At 38.3% G+C, this 24,515-nt stretch overlaps 4 protein-coding genes across 4 annotated transcripts; all 4 read right to left on the bottom strand.

Annotated features, from left to right (window-relative positions):
- Window positions 1-384: 384 nt before the first annotated feature.
- Window positions 385-6,453, bottom strand: LOC140777618 (protein LPA3). The gene is made up of 12 exons (XM_073121848.1): window positions 6,080-6,453; window positions 5,336-5,366; window positions 4,515-4,607; window positions 3,901-3,963; window positions 3,613-3,724; window positions 2,727-2,812; window positions 2,234-2,292; window positions 2,043-2,145; window positions 1,908-1,968; window positions 1,429-1,511; window positions 1,263-1,343; window positions 385-796 (listed from the first exon to the last, which is right to left on the bottom strand). Exons 1-12 carry the CDS (start codon window positions 6,388-6,390, stop codon window positions 737-739), a joined length of 1,143 nt encoding a protein of 380 aa, XP_072977949.1. The 5' UTR covers window positions 6,391-6,453; the 3' UTR covers window positions 385-736.
- On the bottom strand, window positions 6,292-10,116 carry LOC140777616 (pentatricopeptide repeat-containing protein At2g22410, mitochondrial-like). Its single transcript, XM_073121845.1, has 3 exons — window positions 7,529-10,116; window positions 7,343-7,417; window positions 6,292-6,514 (listed from the first exon to the last, which is right to left on the bottom strand). Exon 1 carries the CDS (start codon window positions 10,101-10,103, stop codon window positions 8,100-8,102), a length of 2,004 nt encoding a protein of 667 aa, XP_072977946.1. The 5' UTR covers window positions 10,104-10,116; the 3' UTR covers window positions 6,292-6,514; window positions 7,343-7,417; window positions 7,529-8,099.
- A 1-nt stretch (window position 10,117) lies between these two features.
- On the bottom strand, window positions 10,118-12,125 carry LOC140777617 (phytoene synthase 2, chloroplastic-like). The gene is made up of 6 exons (XM_073121847.1): window positions 11,575-12,125; window positions 11,435-11,485; window positions 11,169-11,341; window positions 10,835-11,070; window positions 10,546-10,738; window positions 10,118-10,453 (listed from the first exon to the last, which is right to left on the bottom strand). The coding sequence occupies exons 1-6, from the start codon at window positions 11,963-11,965 to the stop codon at window positions 10,277-10,279; spliced, it is 1,221 nt and encodes a 406-aa protein (XP_072977948.1). The 5' UTR covers window positions 11,966-12,125; the 3' UTR covers window positions 10,118-10,276.
- A 3,816-nt stretch (window positions 12,126-15,941) lies between these two features.
- LOC140778520 (protein indeterminate-domain 5, chloroplastic-like) lies at window positions 15,942-19,192 on the bottom strand. The gene is made up of 3 exons (XM_073123288.1): window positions 18,665-19,192; window positions 18,184-18,583; window positions 15,942-17,369 (listed from the first exon to the last, which is right to left on the bottom strand). The coding sequence occupies exons 1-3, from the start codon at window positions 18,753-18,755 to the stop codon at window positions 16,295-16,297; spliced, it is 1,566 nt and encodes a 521-aa protein (XP_072979389.1). The 5' UTR covers window positions 18,756-19,192; the 3' UTR covers window positions 15,942-16,294.
- Between the last annotated feature and the right edge of the window lie 5,323 nt (window positions 19,193-24,515).

Below are 24,515 nucleotides of genomic sequence, written 5' to 3'. Positions count from 1 at the left end.
TGATATTGAAATGAAATTCATATTATCCTGTTCTATGGAATGACGTACGATTTCATTTCATTATGTTCATGAGTTTCAATAATAATGTAACATATTAAAGGCTAATTTTGAGATTTGAAAAGGTCAACTTAGGTGGCAAATGAATTCCATCTAAATCCAACCTAAAATCATTAGATTTCATTATATAATAACTAAAATCAATGGAACCTCATGATTTACTGGTTCCAAACTACAAACTTGGTGAAAATAGAATTTTAAATTGATTAAATTTCACTGAGTTGGTGATTCCAAACAGGGTGTTAGATGGCTTTAAAAAATTGACTTCATGTTTGGATTAGCTGTTCTTCATTTCTCTTCTCATCATTCAGTTCAGTACCATCTCTATCATAAACACTGACAGCATTTCACTGCCATAGTCTATCTTTACACTAAAAGACCGACACCAATATACAAAACTGAAATGCATTTCCACTGAACTTTACATGGTCATTTCACATCATTCAAGTTTCAGAGATTGCAACAAAATAGAAAGGAAAAAGAAAAAACTCATTCTATGGTTCCCCCCGGTGATAATTGAAGCTGTACATGCTTCGTTCTCCCATCTTGTGAAGGATGTAAATGGAACCAACCACTGTAGGGTATGTTACAAAAGGCCAATCAGCCATGGGCGCCCTCTTTTTAGGCCAATCAACTATTATTAAGTGTAGTGCATCTCAACTTCACAAGTTATTGCTGCTCAACTCCGCCAAGCAGAAGATACCTCCAAATCAACATCCTCTTCCCACCAAGTAGCATTCTGCATTGATGAGTATACATATTTTGAGAATTGATGAGTAAGAGTAATAAGGAGATACTAGATAGCAGTGGTCACACCGAGAATCACAACAAGCCAGATGATCCATTGATGCTCAAATGAGAAATACAGTAGATGAATGTTTGGATCTCCAGTGATGATACATGTGGAATGTCTTGTCTGACAAGAAATATAACTATCTTTATATATATAGGATAGGTAAATATCATGTACTCAGAGGTTACTATTCAGTATCTACTGGCAGGAAAACATGAGAAAGCTGAAATAAATGGTGCAAATATGATGATATATGATATCAATGATGCCGGAATAGTTTCTAATGGTTGGTGGCAAATTCAGTATGCTAAGTTAACTTGGTGACATGATAAGCAGTGGAACGCTGCACTTGATACCGATAATTTTTACACCAGCAGATTATCAATAAACAGATTATTGAGATGCTTCAAACCTTGTATCCCCTTCTGAGGAATTCAAGTGAGCTCCCTTGTTCCTCTTGCAGCCCAAGGACCCTCAAAAGTTCTTCTTTAGTCTAACACATGGAGATCAAACATAATTACCGATCAATGCACAAGGAAAGTACAAAGTGCCGTACATGAAATAACCTAGAATATTACTTCTCCCAAAGTGAACCGAGTTGCACTCTCTGCAACACAAGCATATGAACCATCAGCTTGTTTAAGCATGACTTGCCAGGGACCTGAACAACAACAAACTTGAGTAGATATGCAAGTTTTGCTTCTACCAAAATGCAGTCTAGTCAAAAAATTGTTTCTTGTGCAGTTGCAATCTGAACATGTTCTTCTATTTTGATGTTAACTTCTTTATTTAAAACAGTTGACAGAACTAAAAGAACTTACAGCTGCGAGGCAGACCAACGAGCTTAGTTTTAACTTTTAAGGCTACGCCTTGCAAACTTAAAAAGATTTTATATTTCCGAGGATCTATCAAAATGTGATATACTGATATCTACTACTCTCAAAGTCTGTACTGGAATTATTCTTTGAAAGTGGTCAAAGTGAAAAACCCCAAAATGAGAAGATTCTTCACTAATTATTGTATTGTATCAATGCTAACTAATCATATCAACTCATACCTGGATATTGACGGAATAGAGCACCATTGTAGTTCACTATAAAAGGTGCAACTGGAACTGTCTTCAGTGTCAAAAAAATTGAATACGTTATTAGAATTTAAAAAAAAGATAAATGGCTAAGAAAACCATTGGTACCTTTGAATACTCTCTTGTTCGAATATAGAAGACAGGAACAAACTGAGAAAGAAAACGATAATGCAAGTCTTTGGTGGGAAATCCCAAAAGGCCCAAGTCAGAACTGCAATACTTGAAGCCCATATTAGATGATATCAAATGCATAAAACAAAATAAACTACTTGCTGTGAAGAAGCATAGATCAGGCATACCGCAAAGTATCTAGTTCAAGATTGAAAAGAAGAGATGGGACAGATGCAGCAAATTTTTCCTGAAAAATATATGGACCAAGAATTTTTTTATCAATAAAAGGAAAAAAGGTTGCAAGATAAAGCAGTGAGCAAAACCACAATTAGTCATCCTAATAAAAAGATTTAGTTATCCCACAAGTTGGATTTGGGGTTTCAGCTAATCAAGAGGATCTTGGACAACCTCTTTACACATAATAAAATTATGAAAAAGGGTTCTTTTAGACTCCATCTGCACTATGATTGGCCAGTAATTTATCTATAAACATCTCAAAGATCCATACAATACAAAGAACACTTCGCAAGAGTCATATATACAAATGCATGTAAGGTGACATATACTATGTCTAAAAGTAAAAAAGTTAAAAAAGGCTAGTGCAGAGGCTTAGTTATCATATTCAATAAACTCCCACAGAGATAAATAACTAACACAACACATAAATTCTAGACAACCTACCACATACTTCTCTATGGCAGAAAGCTCACGTGTGCTACAATTGATGAAGACATAGAGTGATGGTGGCTCGTCGGACTTCCATCGATCTGCATTCAATTATATATAATTAACTCAAAAAAAATATGACATGAATGTACAGCATGAATCGTGATAACTGAAGTCAAAATGATTGCAAATTCTGATAGTTGACTTGTTTGTCATCTAAGCTACTTTATCTTTCACAGTAAGAAGTATCAGCCTGTAGTGTACAAAAGTAACTGAATAAGTATGTGGGATAAAGACAGGTGAGATTTGGTTTATATGCATTATGATTGTTATGTTCCAGAAAATGTTGGTATAATTGTATAATAAGGTCAATTTCAAAAAACAAAGACATTAAATACGATGAATGAATGAAGTCTTATATCTCATCTTGATTTGTTAATTGCTTTCTAGATGTTTTTTGCTGTAAATACCAATAAGATTAATATAGTATAAAAGTTAATAACTGTCACCCTTTATATGTCTATGCAGTTGCATATAAATTATCCATCTGCTCAACTTCAAAAAATTTTGAATCAAACACAACTACTCTAATTGACTTCCAGTAATTTCTAGAAGAACCTACTCCAGAAAAGGAGAACTGTTTTGATTAAATTTAGTCAGCAAACATACTAAAGGCAAGATTTTTCTGATGTCAGACACATCACTCTCCAAGAGATAACCGTACAATATTTTTTGCTCATAGAATTAGCATGTGCTAAAGGGGAGAGGCAAACCAGGTATTTTTTTGCATTTAGCTCATAATTTTAGCATTTGTAAATTATCGCTTGCCAAATTATGTCTCTTATGTATTTATGCAGATGTGAAGAGGAAAATATGTTCTTTTTGCAAGTTAAAATCTAACCGTCATTCTCATCTGCAAAATCGAAATCCAGTGTGTTTCTTACAGACTTGAAGAAGGTGTTGACAGGCCCAGAGGGTACATCATCCAAGGAACCAAGAGTTATACCACTGATCTGTAATTAGAAATGAATATATTAAAGACAGAACCTCAATTTGAATATTGCTAGAAGAAAAAAGGCACAAGAAGACATCAGCTCCTTAATAAGAAGAAAGAACTTTTTTTAAAGGAAAAATAGAATTTAACAAATATACATAAGCTTTGTCTAGTAATTCCAAGAATAATGCATACTGTATCAAAAGCTGCTCGGAATAACTGAGAAGCTCTGCGCTTTTCCGGCTGATCAGGAAACACCTGTATTTAAAATTTTAAATCAAGATCATGTTACAGGAAAGTCACCAATGTAACCACAAGCAAATTATCAAGACAATTATTACATTCGCAATATCTGGAACATAACCAGGGCTATTAACCTATTTTTATGACTTACAACTCTATATGTTGGCCTCTTCCAACATTGGACAAATCCATTGAAGTCGTGGAACAGAAGATTAACTTAAGCTTCTGAGTAGTTGCAAATGTAACCGATGATAAGCTCTGAATATAAAAAAAAAACTTCTACCAAAACTTTTACAAGTAGTCTGGGAATATGAAAGATAGTCTCATATCATGGAGAATATGAAACAGTCGAGATCGCACAAAAAAATTCTTTTATTTTTTGGCTCACAAACACAAGAGAAACACAAATAAGTTGGTCAATCTTGGAATGTCCAATCTCATAATGAGGCCCTAACTAACCATGACTTGAATGGAAGCTCATGGAATTTTACCCTTGAGATGAAAATTTAGTAAAACTATGATAATAACTTGAAGATATATGACAATTAAGAAAACTTCCAACTTACAATGCAAGACCTAGTTCCTTTCATCTCCTGAAGTTTCCGTACAACAGCAAGGGCAAGTTGGATGTTGGCATCGATAAACTCATCTGAAGATCCCTTCATAAGAAAAGAGATAAGAACACATTTGAGATTTGTTTGCTTGGACATAGAATCAGTAAAATCTGAAATTTTGCCTCTTGATTCAAATACAGTATGAAAAAATTTAAACTCTTAAAACAATCTTTTATATTATGATAAAGCAAGAAGCCAAGAAGATAATGGAAGAATTTCTAAAAGTTGTGGTTTGACTTGCTTAAACATCTCATTTATTCTTGTGTGGAATTATTCATGATAGTGAACAAGGTCTAGTGTTAGGAACATTTGAATTTAATAAGTCATTCCCATAAGAGGAAGTAATGGGAATGGCTCGGAGGAGTGCAATGCATCTCCACCTTTCAGTTATTAACTTATTATTCTCTAAACAATTTATTCTTATCTTGAAGTACAACTCTTTTCATTAGGAAGTGGCTTGATAAGGCTTAGATGGAGCCTATCCAAGTACTACCCACAACAATCAATACAATGGCCACCATGGAGCTTTTATTCCTCAAAGTGATTGCTTCCAATTACTTAAGTCCTGCCTATCTCATTCAACATATGGATCCCTCACTTTACTCTTACCAATTGCGCTATCTTTAAATTTTAATTTCCCCATTGCAACAATATTATTTGCATTCTAACCTTCCCAACACATCAAGCATCAGGTTTTCAACAACAAAGTGATGTCACACTAAGTGCTAGTGTGCTACATAGGCATAATGTCAAGTATCACGGATTATAGGTACCTTGTATGTAGAAACGTTGCTCGGCAGAGGCCTGCTCATAGAACCAAACAAAAGTTAATACCAAAAAAAAAAAAAAGAAGAAGAAATTGTCAGAAAAGAAACAGAATATGGAACACAAAAAAAGGTGCACTAAAAAACAATTATCCAACATTAGGGGACACATAAAATCTAGATTAGTCATCAAAACAATGAGTCTTTCTAAGCATCAGAGGAAACATAATATAAAATAATCACTTCCATAAAGCAAAATCTGCACCAAGTAATATGAAAAAGCTGTCGAGAGAAAGATGATTTTCCTGGCACATGACAACCAACATTTTACTTTTACAAAAGAAACCTCCTCCTTTCGAACATATTTACAAATTGACTTCTTTTTCAGGTACATCTATACAATCTATGTCTATTCATAAATAATGTTGGTAACACATTCACCTCTCTGACTAAAATGCTCTTTAGGTGTTCTTTGTTTCGTAAAAATGGAAAAGAAGGAGAGAGAGAGAGAGAGAGAGAGAGGATAACGGCATTCGAAAAATAATAGATATAGACACGAAAATTCGTTATGAATTGGTTGTTGCAGAATAATAGTTTAAAAGAAGGGACCTAAACATATCGAAAAGAGGAAGCTTTTCCTAATAAGATAAAATGTAAGAGCTAATATGTTAAAAGCCCCCAAAAAATTATCATTTTTTTTCTCGAAATTACCTTGGGAAAAAAATACAGAAATGGTTGGGTAGTAGGACTCACGGGAAGTCGATCTCGAGGCGGGTCTTCCCGCTCTCGAGAGCGTAGACGAGCGACCTGGCCGCATCCGAGACAAGCACTTCATACGACTTGGGCTTGTACACAGCCACCCCAGCCTTGGGATCGACTCCCGAGGCACCGCCAACTTCGGCCTTGGCGTAAATGCGTAGTGAGGCGCCTCGAAGAGAACCGAAACGAGAGGGAAGAGGAGGAAAGGGAGGGAATTGGATTAGAGGGAGGAGCCGAAGGGAAGTGAATCGAGAAGATAGAGGAATAGGATGAGGAGAAGAGAAGAGGCGCGAGCTTGAGGCCATGAGAGAGAGAGAGAGAGAGAGAGAGAGAGAGAGAGCGGGTGAGGGAAAGAGAGGATAACATATTCCACGAAGATCAACCGTTAAAAGGTGGAGTAGCCGGATGGTCTCAAGTTCAAGGATCTCACTGGAGAGGTGGAATTTATTATTAATAATAATAATGAGTTAAGATCTCCACTAATGGATATATCCTGGGCCAGTCAGTTTTTTTTCAATTATTAGAGAGCTGGGAAGTTATACGTGGGCTAGATAAAAAAAAAAATCAATCATCCCTATATACATAAATACTTACATTTATTAAGTTTTAGCTAATATATTATATCATCTAATTTAGATTTCGAATTGTATGTGTCGTTGAATTATTGTTCCAACAAAGTAAACGCTACTTAGTCATAAAGAATGAGTTGAGATGAGCGAGTCATTGAGCCTAGCCACTAAGTCATCAAATATTTTTTTTCTATAATAATTATTAAACATTCACTGATCCAAAAGCTAATATAACGTCTGTGAGAGTGGAGCAGAAATTTTCTGCACCTAAAATATATACCTAGTGCACATGATTTTACAAGTTTCTATAACTAAAGGTACATAGAACCAATTCAAACTTTGCTCTTCTTGCGCATAGAAATAGACAATATAAACTAGTGATGTCACTAACCAACTCTGATAAAGTTAGCAACACCCTTTTCCATGATCAAGGATGTCGTAGGATTGACTCAACCTTTATTATATTGGTTAAATGGTTGATAGGGCTTAGACGCCTCTAAATCTAGAAAATGTTTGCCCTTTATCTAATGAATAATCCTAAAAAAATAAATAAACTAGTAATGTCTTGTTCAAAAATATATATAAACTAATAGTGTAAAATCTTCCGCTCTTTCTGTTATAAATCAAATGAAATATTAAAACTTGGACCAATGAGCTGGGCTTTTCTATGTTTTATGGAAGGAGTTACCTAGTTGCTTCTTGGCCCTCCTACCGTCCAATATCAATTCGGTTAATACTTCTGCAGACATCACCATGCCACTATCTGTAATCCAAATGTAAACATGCAGACATTACCATGTTAGATTTCTGTAGAATATAGCAGAGAGAGAATAACAGAGCAGCGATCTTGATTCAATTTGTAAACAAGTCTTACCAATGAAATTGTTGCATATAATTTATACATAAATCTGCGATGAAGTGGCTTGAAAAGATAACAGTTCATCAATATTTGAGGATGCATCATGCGCTAGTTGGATCCATGGTCTTTATTCAAACCAATCCAACCCAAACTCTTTACATCACCTTTTATTCCAAATTTCAATAAATCCAAATGTTCCTAGTGTAACATCCTTGTAACAGATAATATTTTCTTTCTATCATCTGATCTAAGTATGGTTTACTGCAGGTGGTGAAGCCAGACGAATAAAATCCGGATAATGTATTCTAACTTGGTTGTCATGGATTAGATGAATTCAGACTATCCTGCAGCATTCAGTACTGACAGTAATATTTCCCACTGATGATATCAATTTAGAACTGTTCAATCAGAAGGCAGAAAAAGAAGCCAGCAAATCCTGATAAGACTTCAACTTCATCGATGCTAATTGAATTTCTGGCCGCTTGATATTGCATACTGTAAGCTTGATATCCTCTTCAGTGCATTGTGTAAGAACAAATACAGGTGTATATGAGAAACACAAGAGACATCATGATAATTTTTCCAATCACTCTTCGAGATCCAAAAATGCTACAGATGGAATAGATAGCTGCTCCACATACATCATATGATCTGTTAATTGAGTAAGCAGGATGTATATATTATTTGAGCTTTCATGTCTCATGTCTTCCACCACAAACTCATGGATGATTTCATTTATTTCTATTGAACTAGTACCTGTATCCTTTTTTATTCTACTCTTTCTCATGAGTTTCCTAAGCATCTTCATGCCTTCCCACCTCTGGGTTTCACAATATATGTTTGAAATTAAAACATGAAGTCCTCCATGGCTCGGTTCCAATTCGAATAGTTGTTTTATGACTTGATTCCCAATCATCACATTGCCATGAATCCTGCACGCCCCAAGTAATGCACCCCAGATCACAATATCGGGCTTCATTGGCATACTACTAATTAGCTCAACAGCTCTTTGAAGGTGTCCTCCTCTCCCAAAAAGATCAACCATACAAGCATAGTGTTCAATTTCATGTGGAACTCTATAGACAAGGCTCATAGACTCAAAGTAATACTGCCCAGCTTCCACTAAACCACCATGACTACATGCAGATAACAGACCAACAAAAGTGATTTCATCAGGTGAGAAACCATCTGACACCATACATCTGAAGAATTCAACTGCATCTAGTGCTCGCCCATGCATTGCTAAGGCCCCAATTATCACATTCCATGACACTGTGCTCTTATTAGGAATGGTACTAAAGAGATCCAAGGCAATCTCTATAGGACCACATTTTGCATACATGTCAACAAGAGAGTTAACCAGTGCAACACTAGAATTTTCAATATTTTCATTGATATAATCATGGACTTTCTTTCCAATCACCAGGTTGCCATTTTGGCTACTAGCTGAAAGAACAGCAATCAGAGTAATCTCATCTGGTACAACTCTTGAAGCTTGCATGTGGGTGTAAAGATCCAAGGCTTCTTGACAAAGTCCATGCTGAACATAGCAAGAGATCATAGCGTTCCACGAGACTATGTTCCTTTCTGCCATCTGATCAAACAATCTCCTGGCGTCTTCAATATATCCATGTTTTGCATAAGCACAGACCATGGATGTCCGAGAAACCACATTCTTAACATCCATCCTATCAAAACACGTCTGAGCTGTAAATAACTCTCCACATTTCCCATACATATCTAATAAAGCATTCCCCACAATCAAATCAACTTTAACCGCTGTCATTTCTATATGATGATGCATGAGCCTACCCAACTTAAGGTTCCCTGCTTGTGAGCAAGCGGAAAGGAGGATAACCAGGGTGAACTCATCCGCCAATAAACCTGTATCTCTCATCTTCCTAAATAGAGTGAACGCTTCTTCACAATTACCCAATTGAGAATAACCACCAATCATCGAGTTCCAAGACACGACATTCCTGACATGCATTTCGACAAACAACTTGCGGGCCAACTCAATTGACCCACAGGACGAGTATGCATGGAGTAGCGCATTCAAAACAAAGATCTGAGATCCAAATCCAAGCTTGAATACAATGCCATGGACCACCATAGCCTCTTCTAAAGCAAACACGCTCGTACACGACTTGAGAACAAAGGGGAGAGTGAATTGGTTGGGCAATAGACCTTGGCCCATCATTTTACGAAGAAGAAAAATGGCTTCTTTGGGGTTTTTACTATTAGAATAACCTCTGATTAAGCTATTCCACATGAATCTATTGGGTACGGCGATTCTCTCGAAGACCTCGACGCCGTAGCGGAGGTCGCCGGCGCCGGAGACGGCACAGAAAGCGACGAGATGCGCTACCGTTAGGATCTCTCCGATAAGCGCGTTGGTTATGAGCTGCGCGTGGAGCTGCTTGAGTTGCTTCATGGACGAACATCTCTGGAGCAAGGAGTCAAGTACTCGGTGTACGCGAGATTTGAATCGTGAAAGGGGGAGGAAGGCTTGGGCTTTTGGCGCGGAGAGGGCAACGAAAGGGCTGAGATTATTAGCGCGAGAGCTAACAGCTATGTAATTGTTGAACATAGGTTACGTTGGTCTGTTCTCAATGACTTGGAATATGGCATTATATAGCGGCAACAAAAGAGAGGAAGAAAATCTCCCAATAGTACACAACACTAAATTTAATATCTTATATTTACAGAATACAAATTTAAGCGTCGGAAAATATGCCACCACAAAGGGAATCTTATTATGGTTCATAAATTTACAAAATGTTCATGAGAAGAAGGACTGATTAATGATCTCCCATACGCTGCAGGCAACGCCATCAGTTTCTTTGCTTTGCCAACACAAGCCCTCTTTGTGAAGTTATTGTAGTCATTTCTCTCTATCTCATCAAGGATCTCTCTGTACAATAGCAAAGAAGCCCATATCTACAAAAGTGATCAAATAAAAACAAAGTTATGATCATAAAGATCTTTTGAACCAAAAAAAAAAAAAAGTAGTAGGATAATTATAATCTTACTGGCCATCTACTGGCTTGGCTCAGTGAAGACACACCCTTCTCTGCTTCCTGGAAGAACATCCTGGCTCTCCTAATTTGGCTCTTCATGAAGCTCCTCCATCTGTCTGTCACCCTCCCTTCGAAGACATCCTCCTCCGAAATGCCAGCCTGCGCGAGCTCATCTCGCGGCAGATAGATCCTCCCTCTACTTGCGCTGCGGAAAAAAAGAAAATCATATATACAGCATTCGAGTTTGTACACTCATATGAGTTCCATTAATATATGTACAATGATTGAATGGCCGCCATACTCTTCGCCGACGTCCCTGAGTATGTTGGTGAGCTGGTTCGCGATCCCCAGAGCGAGAGACGCACTGTAGACGCTCTCGGTCGTCGCCTTAGACTCCGGCGCAATGCCCATGACAGGCACACTCATCAGTCCTACTGTTCCTGCGACATAGTAGCAGTAGAGATAGAGCTCATCAAAGTTGCTGTATCTCGATCTCTCCAGGTCCATCCTCATCCCTTTTATCATGTCCTTGAATGGCTGGAATCCATTACGTCAGTTAAAATCTAAAGATTTAGTAGAGAAGAAGATTTTCGACATGTTAAACTTATATAGCTACTATGTGTTAAGAGAGGTGCCTGGATATCCACAGGAAACTTTGAGACAGTATCAGATACCGCGGCATCGAGCATGTCGTACGGCCGGCCGGCGAACAAATCGTTCAACCTTTCTTCCCATCGATCCAAGGCGGACGGCGTAATTTGAGAGGCATTAGGCCCATCCACAAGCTCATCTGTCCTTCTGCACCATACTGAACACAGTATTCAGAATAAGTTTTTTTTTTTTTCCTCTTACAGAGGATTTAATTTGAAGTCTATATATAAATCATTTGTACAGGTTGTACCATAGATTGCCCAAATTGCTCTTCTTCTTTCAGGGGTCATGAGAAGTGTTCCTAGACATAAATAAAGTCAAAGTTAGACGTCCAGGAGGATTGCATGTCAGAGAGATTAAAAAAATGGAGAGATGAGAGCAAGAACTCACCCAAGTAAAAGGTCTTGGCATATTCCTGGCAAACTTCGCCGCAACGATCGTAAGCTTCCTTCAGTAAGTTGATGTCTGGCTTCAAATCGACTGCGGCAATAGACCTCGATTGCGCCTTCGCCAACGCCGCCTGCTTCAGGACGACTTCATATACCTTCTGCCTGGAAGAAACTACAACGTCTCTTGCTGCAGGAGCACTTGATACGAAAGTTGATAGAATCGGGAGATTAGCGCTCATTTCCGGCTCAAATCCAACAGAAGCATATACAGAATGGGTGTTCGTAGAGCATGAGTTCCATCTGGTTCTTCTCGATACTCTGCAGAGCTTTCTGATCTCAGACCGCGGAGAATGAGAAAGCTGGCCATGACTGGGAGAGATATCTAGCAACATAATTGGATCTGTAAATGCCTGCAAAGTTCCAGATTGATTCCTTGGAGAAACTAACGAAAGGTCAATAAGCTGTGCTCAAAGTTGTCACCTTATATAACTTTGATTACTTGGAGAAAACAAATTAACATGAGAGCAGCATATATAAGACATGAAGAACTACCAAAGTGACGTTCGTAATTAAGCTGCAGGGATTCCATGAAGCAATTAAGAAGGCTCTGGATTTTACCTTGTAGACGTGGATTTGATTTGCCACCAGACGCGCGTGGGTCCCAGAAAGACGCCGCCGCCCACATTTCCCCTCGTGTCCACGTACGACCTTGAGGAGTCGGCAAGAAGACCACGTCAGCATCCACATTTAACAGCACTAAAACGCGGAACCAGACTTAAATGCAACGAGAGGCAAATAGCGTTTGCCGTTGTATATTTGTACCAATTTTATAGTAAAACAGAAGTCCAATAGTGAAAACGGTGCAGTTATGTCTCCTACAAACCTAAGCATTCGTATATAACAACAAATAAGTTAAAATTATTTATATTCAAATGCTAAAATTATAGCTCACCGGCCATGTCCAGCTAGAAAACAAAAAGGTTACTTACATCTGTACTCCATAAATTATACAAAATTTCAATATCATGCCTCCGTAAAGAGAATTGATGAATATATTTAGGCTATTTTATGATTTCATTCCATTTTGCTAGCTAAATCGATGAGCTCGTTAACTTATTATGAGTATAATTATTATTAATTATTTTTTTTTAATTTTATATCAAAATTTAGAGGGGACATGATAATCTAAAAAAATAGTAGAAGTAATCGGACTTTTTCATCTAATTTTCCTTTTACTCAACTACATGATCATACATCGTTTATTATTAGTTACACGATTGAAGCAACGTAATAAAAAATAATTGTAACCGATCATAGTAAACAAATTTTGATGTGCAAAAAAGAAAAGTTGAAATAATAACCTTCGATTAAATGCTTTGACTGTCGGGTCAATACTTGATAAGCTTATCAAAGCTTTGGTTTGCCCGTCGTTCAAATACATTTTTTATTTAAATATATATATATAATACTCTATTTTAGATAGCTTTAGATTAGACATTATCTTAGTATTGCATGTTTGAAACAAGGTTAGATGGAAATAAACGGGTCGGTTTGAATTTTTTTGTGGCACATTTGTTGGTTGTTGAGTGGAGCGGTGCACGTGTCGTTTAAGGAGGCCATGCACGTACCCTTTTGGATCAAGGCAAACGGTCGGTCCAACGAGGATGCGACAAATGCCTCCATGGCTCCATATATACATGTGAGCTGATGACACCTGGCCAAGAAAATTATATCTATGGTGCTTAGTCACTTGACACCATTGCCGAGTGATTGCATTTTAACGATTTGGGCCTAATTGGGCTAACGTTGTGGGCCACAAAACTAAAGGTTGCTAACACTATGAAGCCAGTTAGTTATATATCCTTCCTCATGACTACCTATGCATGCATGCCTACTCTCAGAAATATATATATATATATATATCATTTAAATTTGACTTTTGATTTGATTAAATATGATAAAAAATATATAACAATTATACTTTACTCGATACTATTATACGAGGATTAAATGCTTAAATTTAAAATTTATTTTCCTCTACTTTTCATTTTTTTTCTCTAATATTTGGAAGATAATATTTTATAAAAGAAACATCACGCCGGACTTCCCCTGTTCTCCCGTCTAAATGAGGTCTACCTAGATTATTTAACTTATTTTTATATAAAAACGTGGGTTCTATTCTAAATAACAACAAGTACTAAAAGAATACAATGAGAGAATAAGAGAGTGTTTTCACTTGTTATAATGTATGTATCGAGGAATAAACTGCATACATTTTATTCTGCATACATTGTTACGAAGATTCGACAAAGCATTCAAGTAATCACTTTTATTTTTCATGTAAGTCGGTTGTAGGATCTCAAAAGACAAACATCTATTATTCCAGAATTACTACAGAAGGACAAATTAGTTATACGAAAATAATATTAAACACTAGACTCAACTTATAAAGTATTTTGTATCAGTAATATGTAAGTCCTAATAATTTTTTTTTAAATTTTGGGTCGGACTCATTGAATCAGATTATCCTCAACATCTATTGGTGCATAAAATCACTAGCAACAACACGGATGCATATAATTAGATAATCATTACTTTTGGTGATCACTTATTTTTGGCCAAAACAAATGAATGAAAGCTTAGTTCTAATTATCATTCTTATAATTGCACGAATAATGTGTCAAATTATTAAACAGTCGAAATTTCTCGGCCAAGAAATTGACTTAAAAAATCTCCAATTTTTTTTGTTAAAAAAATATAATATATAACTCTCATGTAAGTTTATTAAAAAAAAGAAAAATAATATTTTGCAGAGGAGCAAGGTATGTAAACTTATTATTAATTAAGAAATAACATAACAATTATTTGAAGACTTTGAGAGAGAGAGAGAGAGAGAGAGACATTTTCCAGCTTGGCCGTTTGTATATAAAAGCATCATACACAGAAAGACCAACAACAACTAAGAACAAAGCCCGTGTATTAATTATTCTAACGCCGGCAGTTTGCCAGTAGAGATTAAGAATCATTAACAGTATACGAATCGCATGAGCACCTGCACGATAATAATTAAAATTTTATCACACGATGAGTACGGTTGAAATTTATTAGCATTTTATCTATATGCATTGATAGTATCAATGTTCAGATCTGTGAATGTTTGTTGGCGTCCCTCCCTAACTTTTTTCAATCAAACACATCAGAATATATTCTTCGACCTCTCGATTAAATTATTTGAACATAGGTGAATAGTTCATACAGTGTTTAGAGATAATTTGTTTTAAAAAAAGAAGAAGAAGAAGAAATAATAGTAACTTTCTAACCCACCGAAAGTAAGCTTACAACTATGAATAAGATTAGGTTATCAAATCAGAACTCCAAGAAGGACGCAGCATAGCGTAAATGACACAGACTCGATCCACGCTGGCGAGATTCGGAGGACAAAGCGGGAAAAGGAGATCCCGACAAGAGCACACGTCAAACCGATACTAAGATGCGCCGCCGTGAGACGATCCGGCTCAAGTTAGCGAGATAGCCGGCCTGTAGGCTATATAGGAGGTGGGTGAGGTCTACTGAGTACTTTGGCGTCAGCGGAAGAGAGAGAGAGAGAGAGGGAGAGAGAGAGAGAGAGAGAGAGAGAGAGAGAGAGAGAGAGAGAGAGAGAGAGAGAGAGAGAGAGAGAGAGAGAGAGAGAGAGAGAGAGAGAGAGAGAGAGAGGAGTCAAATATAAATTTTTTCTAGGAAGGATGATTTCACGTAGCAGGAACCGGGAGGTTAGGATAAGGATTATAAACATTCTTTCTCCTCCTATAAAGGGGAGTAGTTAGACATTCTTTCCATAAAAGAAGGGTTTTTTATATTCGTCTTACTTCATCCATCTCTTGGTGCTCCTTTGAACGTAAACAGGCACATGATGCATTCATTGACTGGTCAATACTGGTCCATCGATCTAACTGTAGAAATACAGCCATTATTACTTTCTCTTCCCTCTCAATCCATCAACTACAATCACACCCGCGCTTGCATGCATGCACTCTCTCTCTCTCTCTCTCTATCTCTCTATCTATCTATATATACACACACACACACACACAGAAAGACATGTTTATACTTGTAGTGTGTCTTTTGTACGATCTGTGTATATGAATAGAGGATGGCATATCGTTCATGCAGTCGAGGCTGCAGACTATCTGCTCCGCAGAGAGACAGAAACAGACACCCACACACATACACAGACAGAGAGAAAGAGAGAGAGAGAGAGAGAGAGAGAGAGAGAGAGAGAGAGAGAGAGAGAGAGAGAGAGAGAGAAGCTTTAAAAATGAATAAATAAATAAAAAACATAAGAGGACATGGCAGAGCATAATCACAGAGGATCCAAATGCATAGATAGCAGCATATATATGTTGATGTATGCTTAATTTAGCTAGGCACTCGTACCTGTGGTGTCTCAGGCATAACAGGCTTTAATATGCTTTGAGCAGATAGATTTCGAGGGCAACAAGACCTCTTGATCTATTATGCATGCAGTGACCACTTGAAGCAGCAAATGAAATTAAGAAATCTACAACCTATAAATGCAAGTACAAGAACCAAGAGGTGGTGAAGATCAATAAAAGAGCTCCAAAATAAAAGATGCATTAATTTACTGCTTACTACCGCTGCTGCTAATTAAACAGTTGATTTGCACATTACCAACCAACTAAATATCACTTTCCGTCTAGCTCTCATTGCAAGTTCCCACTGCCGAAGGATCTGCTACAAGACCTGAAGTTCATCTCCGCGTCCAACGAGCCTATTCCGAGGCCACGATGCTGCTGTTGCTCCCTATGAGACACCACTCCTCCCATACCCCTCACCATGCTTCCAACTCCAAGGAAGTCCCTTGTCAAGCTGTGGTGCAAGCCAGTCTCATGTTCTTGCCCACTGCCATTATAGAACACACTGCTACTCCCATTCGCAAACGAGTTCATGAGATCTTCGAATCGGCTCTCTTCTCCTACTTGACTTCCCGAGCTCTCTCCACCGCCGCCACCACCACTAAACCCAATGGGCTTTGCACCACTAGAGTAAGCGCTTCCGAATCCTCTCATCAGAGAATTCCCGCTGCTAGTCGTCGCGCCCATTTGCGCGGCTTTCTGAAGCAGCGCGGTCGCAGACATCTGTTGCACGCCCGACTCGCCACGCACCGAGCTGTTGTATAGAGAAGACATCCCCATGCCCATGGGATCACTCATGAGATTGCCCGAGAAGTTGGTGGTAGATTCAGTATGACTTCCATCACTACTGTTGAATTGATCTTGGATCAGCAGATGGCTTGCATTCTGATTGCTGCCATTATTGCTGCTGTTGCTATTGCTGTGTGAGAAGAAGCCCAGGTTGAAAACATTAGAGGTTGACGAAGTGTTGTTGGTATTTGGTTGGAGGTGATCAGGGAGCTGCATCAAGCCATGGAAGGGTTTGTTTTGGAGCAAGGAATGCTGAGGCTGACGAGGGTCTTCATGGAAGTCATGGCTTGATCCACCTCCAAGGTAGTAGGATGGCGGGCGGAAGGTGGGAGGGTTGTTCCCGGGGGAGATGAGATGATCGACGACGCCACTGCCACGGAGACGGAGGAGGTCAGCGGACGGCTGGATTTGATCTTGAAAGGAAGCCATTGATGAGCTCAATTGAGGAAGGCCCAAGTTCATGCTGCTAGTCCCATATAAATGGCTGGTTACATTGCTCATGCCGGCCGGAATTCTCGCGCCTTCTTGCGCCAAGGCATCGCAGAAAGCTCTATGGGTGATGAAGCTGTCTCTCCTGAGCGAGCAAAAAGAAAAGAAAAGAAAAGAAAAACTTAGAAAGACACTTGATAAATTTAGAATAGTTCAAGCTACTATCAACGGGAATAGAAAGAAAGGGAAATGCATGCGCTTGATTAGTATATTAATGAAGTAGTACATGAGAAAATTACCATGCATGTTTCCCATGGTAAAATGTCTAAGGGACGGAGTACGAGATATGGGAAGTAGAGCAGTGGAGAGGAATTGAGCTCTTCTCCTAATAGAACTTCACCATTCAATTAATGCAAAGAGAGAATTAATTTCCCGCTACAAGAATGAGCAATATTCCCTTAGATCATCAAATACCAAGAGATAGACATAAATTCTTGGTACCCATTAATTAATAAGCGCTCATCTCAAAGTTGCTCAACCGAAACTAGTAATCCGTAGGCCCTCATAGAAGATTTTACCAAATTTAGCGCATGAAATGCTGGACCTGCAACATTTCCAAACGAGTCCTTGCCTGCCCACATCTTTCCAACCCACATAAGAACAAACCCCTGCCAATCTGCCATGACTCACCTACAACTCACCACGTGAACATGAGAGGGAGATTTGAAGGTCAGGCAAAAGGAGGCGTTGCTCCCAAGGAGAAAGACGAGTACCTTTTCCATTTGAATTCGCAACTCACATGCGAGCAGTAACCCTAAACCTAAACCCTAACGCTAGATTTTTTATTTTTATTTTTATGGGTTTCTTCTTCTTTTCCTTTTCTTATCTTTTTTAAATTTCTTTTTTGTTTTGGTTAATTCCTCCCAGCTATATGCCTTGAAGATGTTCGACGTATGTACCTAGAGAAAAGAGTGCCGCAGTCGCAGCGGTACTCCCTCGTGCCACACGTCTTCGAGTGCGCCTTCCAATCCGACTGCACCGCATACTTCTTGGAGCACTTCTCGCACTTCCACTTCTTCTCGCCGTGCTTGCGGCAGTAGTGCTTCTTGATGCCGGTGAGGTCCCCGAGGGCCCGAGAGGGGTCGTGGTGGACGCAGCTCGGCTCGGGGCAGAGATAGACTCGCCGCCTCACCACGTCCTTGGGGTTCTTCTGCTTTAACTTCCACGGCAGGTTGTGGCCTCGCCGGTGGAGCTGCAGGTTCTGCTCACGCTGGAATCCCTTCCCGCACACCTCGCACACGAAGCGATTCGTCGCCAAGAGCGTTCGAGGTGACAGCGCAATCACCTCGGCGTCCGGATCTGCACACAAAATGTCTGATGAAATCACTAACAGAAAGCTAACTCATCTAATTTTGGCACGACCAGGTTGAGAGCACTTGCTTGGATTCCCGGGGAGATTCCTCTTCTTCTTGGCCGTAGGCGGGGTAGCGGATGAGCTCGGTAGGAATGAGGACGAGGAGGTGGTTGCCATGGGAATGGCAAAATAATTAACAGGTAGTTTGCTAGCTGTTTTTTGCTACAAGTCGTCCAAATTACAGAAAGAAAAGGGCGGGCGTCACTAACCAACAGAGAAGCATGAGATCTTCTTTGGTTCTATCCCTCTGGATCTATCTGCCTCTCAAAGACAAAGAGGAGAGGGGGGGATATGGGGGGAGAGAGAGAGAGAGAGAGAGAGAGAGAGAGAGAGAGAGAGAGAGAGAGAGAGAGAGGTACAACAGAACAAATTAACCAAGAGGAAAGATAACAAGAAAGGAGAACAGAAGAGGTTCCTATTTGTTCCTCTCCTATATCTTGGAAACAAAAGAGAAATCTACACAAATATGAGGGCGGAGGGGGAGTCGAAAGAAAGAAATGAAGAAGATAGATATTAGAAGAGTGAGAGGAGGAGGAGGGTAGTGGTGATGGTGTTTGATGAAGTGTCACACAGAGAAGTATGTCGTTATGTGGCGAGGGAAGGGACCCACTTCGACCTGTAACTCTTACCCTTCCCACCTCCTGTTCTCTTTTCGTGTCTCCCCCACCCCAAACTTATCCCCATCTCTCTCTCTCTCTCTCTCTCTCTCTCTCTCTCTCTCTCTCTAGTTGATACACAGGATGAGGCATGCAGTAGTCGATGTGCACAAGTGTAACAAGCTAGTAAAAGGTTAGGCAATATTTAAGCGCAAAATATTTTTAGCACCCTCTCCAAACTACCCCTAAAATACCCCCTGTAAAAGATGTTTTAATACTTTTTTCCCCTCTCTCTTTAGTGATTGACTTCGGACATATGTAATTAAATGCTCGCACAATATGAGGAGTCTATTTAACAATAAAAAAATATTTCTTCTTTAAAAAAAAAATATATAGTTCTTCCTCTCTTCTAAATGGGTTCCTCTCTGGGGATGAGATTTAATTTTTCCTTCACCTAAGAGAATTTGCGGTCATTTCTCTTTGCCTTCTTCTTAGAGCAACTACTCGTCCGAGACTCGTGTGTCAGTCTGCAAGCCTTGACAGATACTTCTCACGATAAATTTGGTGGCAATTATGGAGAGAGCGTAGCAACAGGATCTTCAACCTTGTGGTATTGACTCCGGCGACATTCCTTCTTGACCTGGCTGAGACCGCTTGGGGAATCCTATTTTTCCCTTCCGAATATTCCATTCTCTTTTAGGTCCTCCTCCTCCTCCTCCTTTAATTTGTAACCTTTATTTGCTTTTCTACATTCTCTTCTTCTTAATATATTATAACTCAGTGTTTTTAAATCAACCAATCAAAAATAAGAAATATAGTTACTAGATGTGTAGCAATGTAAGTGACTCAACGAGGGTGTAGTTGTCAATTAAATGACCTATAGATTCCTACTATTAAGTTATCTTGGATTTGTTAATTATCTCCTATCATCCTTTAGGCTTAGTTTTGTATTAAAAGAATGTAAGGCTCTAACTATCATTGGATTTATTTATTCTCCATCTTGGTGTAAGTTGTAAAACTCTTTTATTTTCTTTTTTTCCTTTTAATTTGATGGATTATTATATCTTTCTCTCAATCGATCAATCAATCTCTTTTTCACATTTAATGATGAGCTTCTTTTTTGTGTCTTATGAATAATCTAGCATAGCATATCTTCCGACATACATAGGAAGAAGGGAGCTTAGCTTGGTAGATCTCTCTTTCCAAGAGGAGTACTGAATACAAAATATATTTATATAGGGAGTAGAGCATAGAATTCACCTTTTAGGACTCATCACTTTGAATGCTAATTTGGTCAAAATCTTCCTCAAATTATGCATGAATGCCGCAGGAAGATGTTACATGAGATTTCTTGCTGAAGAAAATCTATGAGGTCATGTACATTAATTTATATGTCTAGTTGCATCCCGATATTGCTTAGATTATTAGGTCTCAAAGCTTGGTCGGCGTTTTTTAAAGTCAAAATAGCATTTCTTTTTCCATCTTTCTATTAAAACTATGATTTTTCTGTCAACCATGACTACGAGTATGACCTCATGAATGTTTTCATAGGCCAAGCTACTAATTGTTTTCTTCCTTCACTATCTCATGGGTTTTCTCTTCAAATACTAGTTGTCAATTCATGGATCAAATATTTGAAATACGCGAGGAGAATATAGGGCGAAAAAAAATTGGAGGACATATAGTTTTTTCGAGGCCGTCGTTGTCGAGCCGACCTGATAATTAAGTTAGGCAAACACGGACGTCGAGGTTTAACCGAAAGGAAAAGAAGAAATATTTTCTAAGTTTTGAGAGTTGATTTGCTATGACCTAAGATTATCTTGCTTCAGAGTTTGTCATGATACTATGAGAGATGCTCTTTGGTAGGGTCTACTTGAGCAACATTACATGCAATGGTCCCTTTCCAGCACAAAATCCTGGACCATTTGCTTATCCATGAACTGGTCCAAATTCTCTGAGATGCTTGCCTTTTTGTTTTTGCTCACTCCTCAATTTTGAGGTGGCCAAGTTGATGAGTCTTCTTTTCACACGGAGATCTTTGTGTGCCTAGCTTGCATGGAAATTAATGCTCTTCCATTTGTTATGTACTTGTATACCACTGCTACAACAAAAGTAATACATATCTCAACTCAAGATGATACCCACAAAGAAAAGAAGAGAAGAGAAGAGAAGAGAAGAGAAGAGAAAAGAATATATATGCTCAACTATATGGCTAGATAGATAACATCGAATGCTAGATGCTGTGAAGTAAAAGTCGGGAGTGACAATGATACAAGTACTTTTGGTTGCCTCGTATTCTCATACACTGTGACTTTGTATACGGATTCATATAATTCACCAACTTGCATATGGTGATAGCTGCAGTGCTCTGATCGATCGTCAGGGATTTATTGTCCTTTCGCTGTTCTTTGTATGATGCCACTGCCTGTTACATTAACTTGCGTATGCTCTGAAAGTTGTGGCCTCTGTATATCAAGGGAGAAAATGATCAAAAAACCAAAAAGAAAAAAAGGGGGAGAAGATCTCTTAAATATTAGGACTTGTATGATTTTATTTTTGTCAACTAACTTTAGAGAAAAAGAAGAAGAAGAAGAAGTCGTAAAGATATGTATAAACTGGGAGTAAGAAGATAAGCAAAAAGAAAGATAATGTAGGATGTTTCTGTGCAAGTTTTGACTTGTAACTTCAACAATGTGATGGTTGGAGAATAAGCCTCCTTTAAAAGATTGTTCGTTTATACTGAAGAAGTTGTTTCTATTATTTGAACACCTAATTAACCAGTCGAAAGAAGAAGAAATAAATAAATAAGAGAGAGTAGTCAATGTCACTTCCTATTTGGGCTAAGGAGGTGAGGGTGAGGAGGAGCAATAATTTTGTAGTCGAAATTGCGAGATTCCATATATTATATTTATATATATATATGTCTTGTGATGATTGGGCCCTGATGATGCCGGAGACACGGCCAGATGTTTGAAGGCCCACCTGGAAAGCACCTTTTCACCTAAAAGATGACATGGTCGGATTCATTAAATGGGGGAAAACTACGCACCTTTTCACCCCAAAGGTGCTGCTCCTGCCTGCTATCAGATTCCCAAACACAGGAGGCCTCTTATACTCTTGTTCTTGTCTCTAGATGGGGATTGGCTCTCTTTACAAATCACACCCCCCCCCCCCCCCCCCCCCCCCCCCCCCCCCCCCCACCCCCTCAAACCCAGTGAATTCTACTCAGGAAACCTCCAGTTTTAACATATTTGCAAGTCGGTTCCTCATTTTTAAGGCACAGGTGATTGGGTCAATCAATCTCACCCTGCAGTGTGGAGGAGGGAATTCATGATTAGGACTCTCATCTCTGCAATGCAATCATGGTTGAAGATAACCAAGCTGGTCAATTTAGCTTGTTGTGCTTGCCAGCTGTTCCGAAGCTTAATTCACTCTATGGAATAAGAATAATTATATAATCACTTAAGCTTATACTTCAGATCAATTGCCATTTCAATCGCTCTTTCTTCTTTTTATCATGCGTTCATTTATTATACAAATTATTTTAGTTATATAAGTGTAATTATCACACACTATGACTCTTATGAATGGTCGTTGGTTGATGGTTACTAAGATACTATGTGCTTGTGGAGGATTGGGCCTCTGGATTTTGTAAGTTGTTTTATTTTGTTGTTTGTAGTGGTCCATATATTATAACATGTTCTTTTCAGATTTTCTAGTTAATCTATATGACAAAGATTAATGGTTTTTAAGTTTCAATAAAATAGGGGGCTGAGATTTTTTTGTCAAAAAATTATTATACACTATATTAATATACAACTAAATACTATAATAACTTATATCAATATAAATTTTCTTATGCTAGTATAAAATAATAATTATATTAATATTAGCCTCATTCCACAAGTGTAAAGATTTGCTCAACATCTTACTTATTTGTTTGAAGAAATGAGCAGATAAGACAATAGTGTAAGCTTGTTAGTATTTTGATCTATTTCATACTATCATATATATTTTTTTAATGTTATATACTACACAGACGCATATATTAATCATGTAACAAGATCAAAGTAAACAGCAATTAATCAAGTGGCTCATTTGTTATTCCTAGTTTTGTCCTAGTTTTGTCCTCTGAACAGATTCATCTGGTCAAAGTAAATAGCAGTTAGCAGAATCTTTCCTTCTCCCATATATAGCTCATTTGCTCAAACATATAAGGAGCTCTACTGCCTTAAACTTGAGGATATTACTATTCATTTCCCCTTATAATTACCCCTCCTTATTACCAACATACGAATTCAAACGGATGATTAAAAACCATGGGCAAAATTCTTGGAGAACAACAACAAAAATCTACAGGTCCTCTTGTGCAGAGGCAGAGTTACATGCTTTCCAGGTGGCAGTTTAAGGTTCAAAATTCATGCAACAACGAGCAAAGCTTCTCTATTTCAATTCTCATCTAATAATCAAACCCAATAGTCCAAACATTCATCCACCTTCGTTATAGTTGGAAGACGCGTAGATATCCATTGGATAACTTATAATTTACGTACAAGTTTTCACTTGGCAATTCCAAGTCATTGACTGTACACACTACCAGCATCTGGAGAGTAAACTCTCAGTCCAGTGGAAGACCATAAGAGCTGCAGAAAGAGTAGAATGATATCATCAGAAGGTAGAACAAGCAGACCTGTGAGATAGATATTCGATCTGGATAGTGTCAGCACGGAGAACAAGTAATGAAATCTATTGAATCCTAGACCAGATCCAAATAACCATTTCCGTGTCTGCGTTTTAACCATCAAAGACCCATCTGCTGCTGGGCCAGTAATGAGGTTTTTAGATTAGATGTGATGCGACTTTGTGGAATAATATTAGGAAAGAAAAAGTACAAGATCGAACAAGGTAGTCTGTATATTAACGAAGCCTAATGATTATTCAGTAATTGCAATTAGTTCTAGAGTGGTTTGCAACTCGTGTGTAGTACTGGAGATGTCCACCAGATTCTTGATGAGTTAAATCCGCAGGGAACTGCACAATATATAGTAAAACTATATGCTTAATGAAACACAATTCTTTATAGTAAACTCAGTCTCTTGTCTCTAGATTTTGCACATGATTGCCGTTCGATTCTTCAAACAAGTAGAAGTAGTCTTCATCTGTACACTCACACTTGTGTCTTACATATATAAAGTTGTTATTTGGAGTTGGGGGTGATATGGGCTAGGCTTTTCTCATCGTAGCTCGGCCCAACAGCCTACTCGAAACCCACTAAAATTTT

Source organism: Typha angustifolia, chromosome 15 (assembly GCF_048772165.1).
Source record: "Typha angustifolia cultivar Huaian chromosome 15, ASM4877216v1, whole genome shotgun sequence".
Taxonomy (NCBI): domain Eukaryota; kingdom Viridiplantae; phylum Streptophyta; class Magnoliopsida; order Poales; family Typhaceae; genus Typha; species Typha angustifolia.
This window is presented reverse-complemented; position numbering and strand designations above follow the sequence as displayed.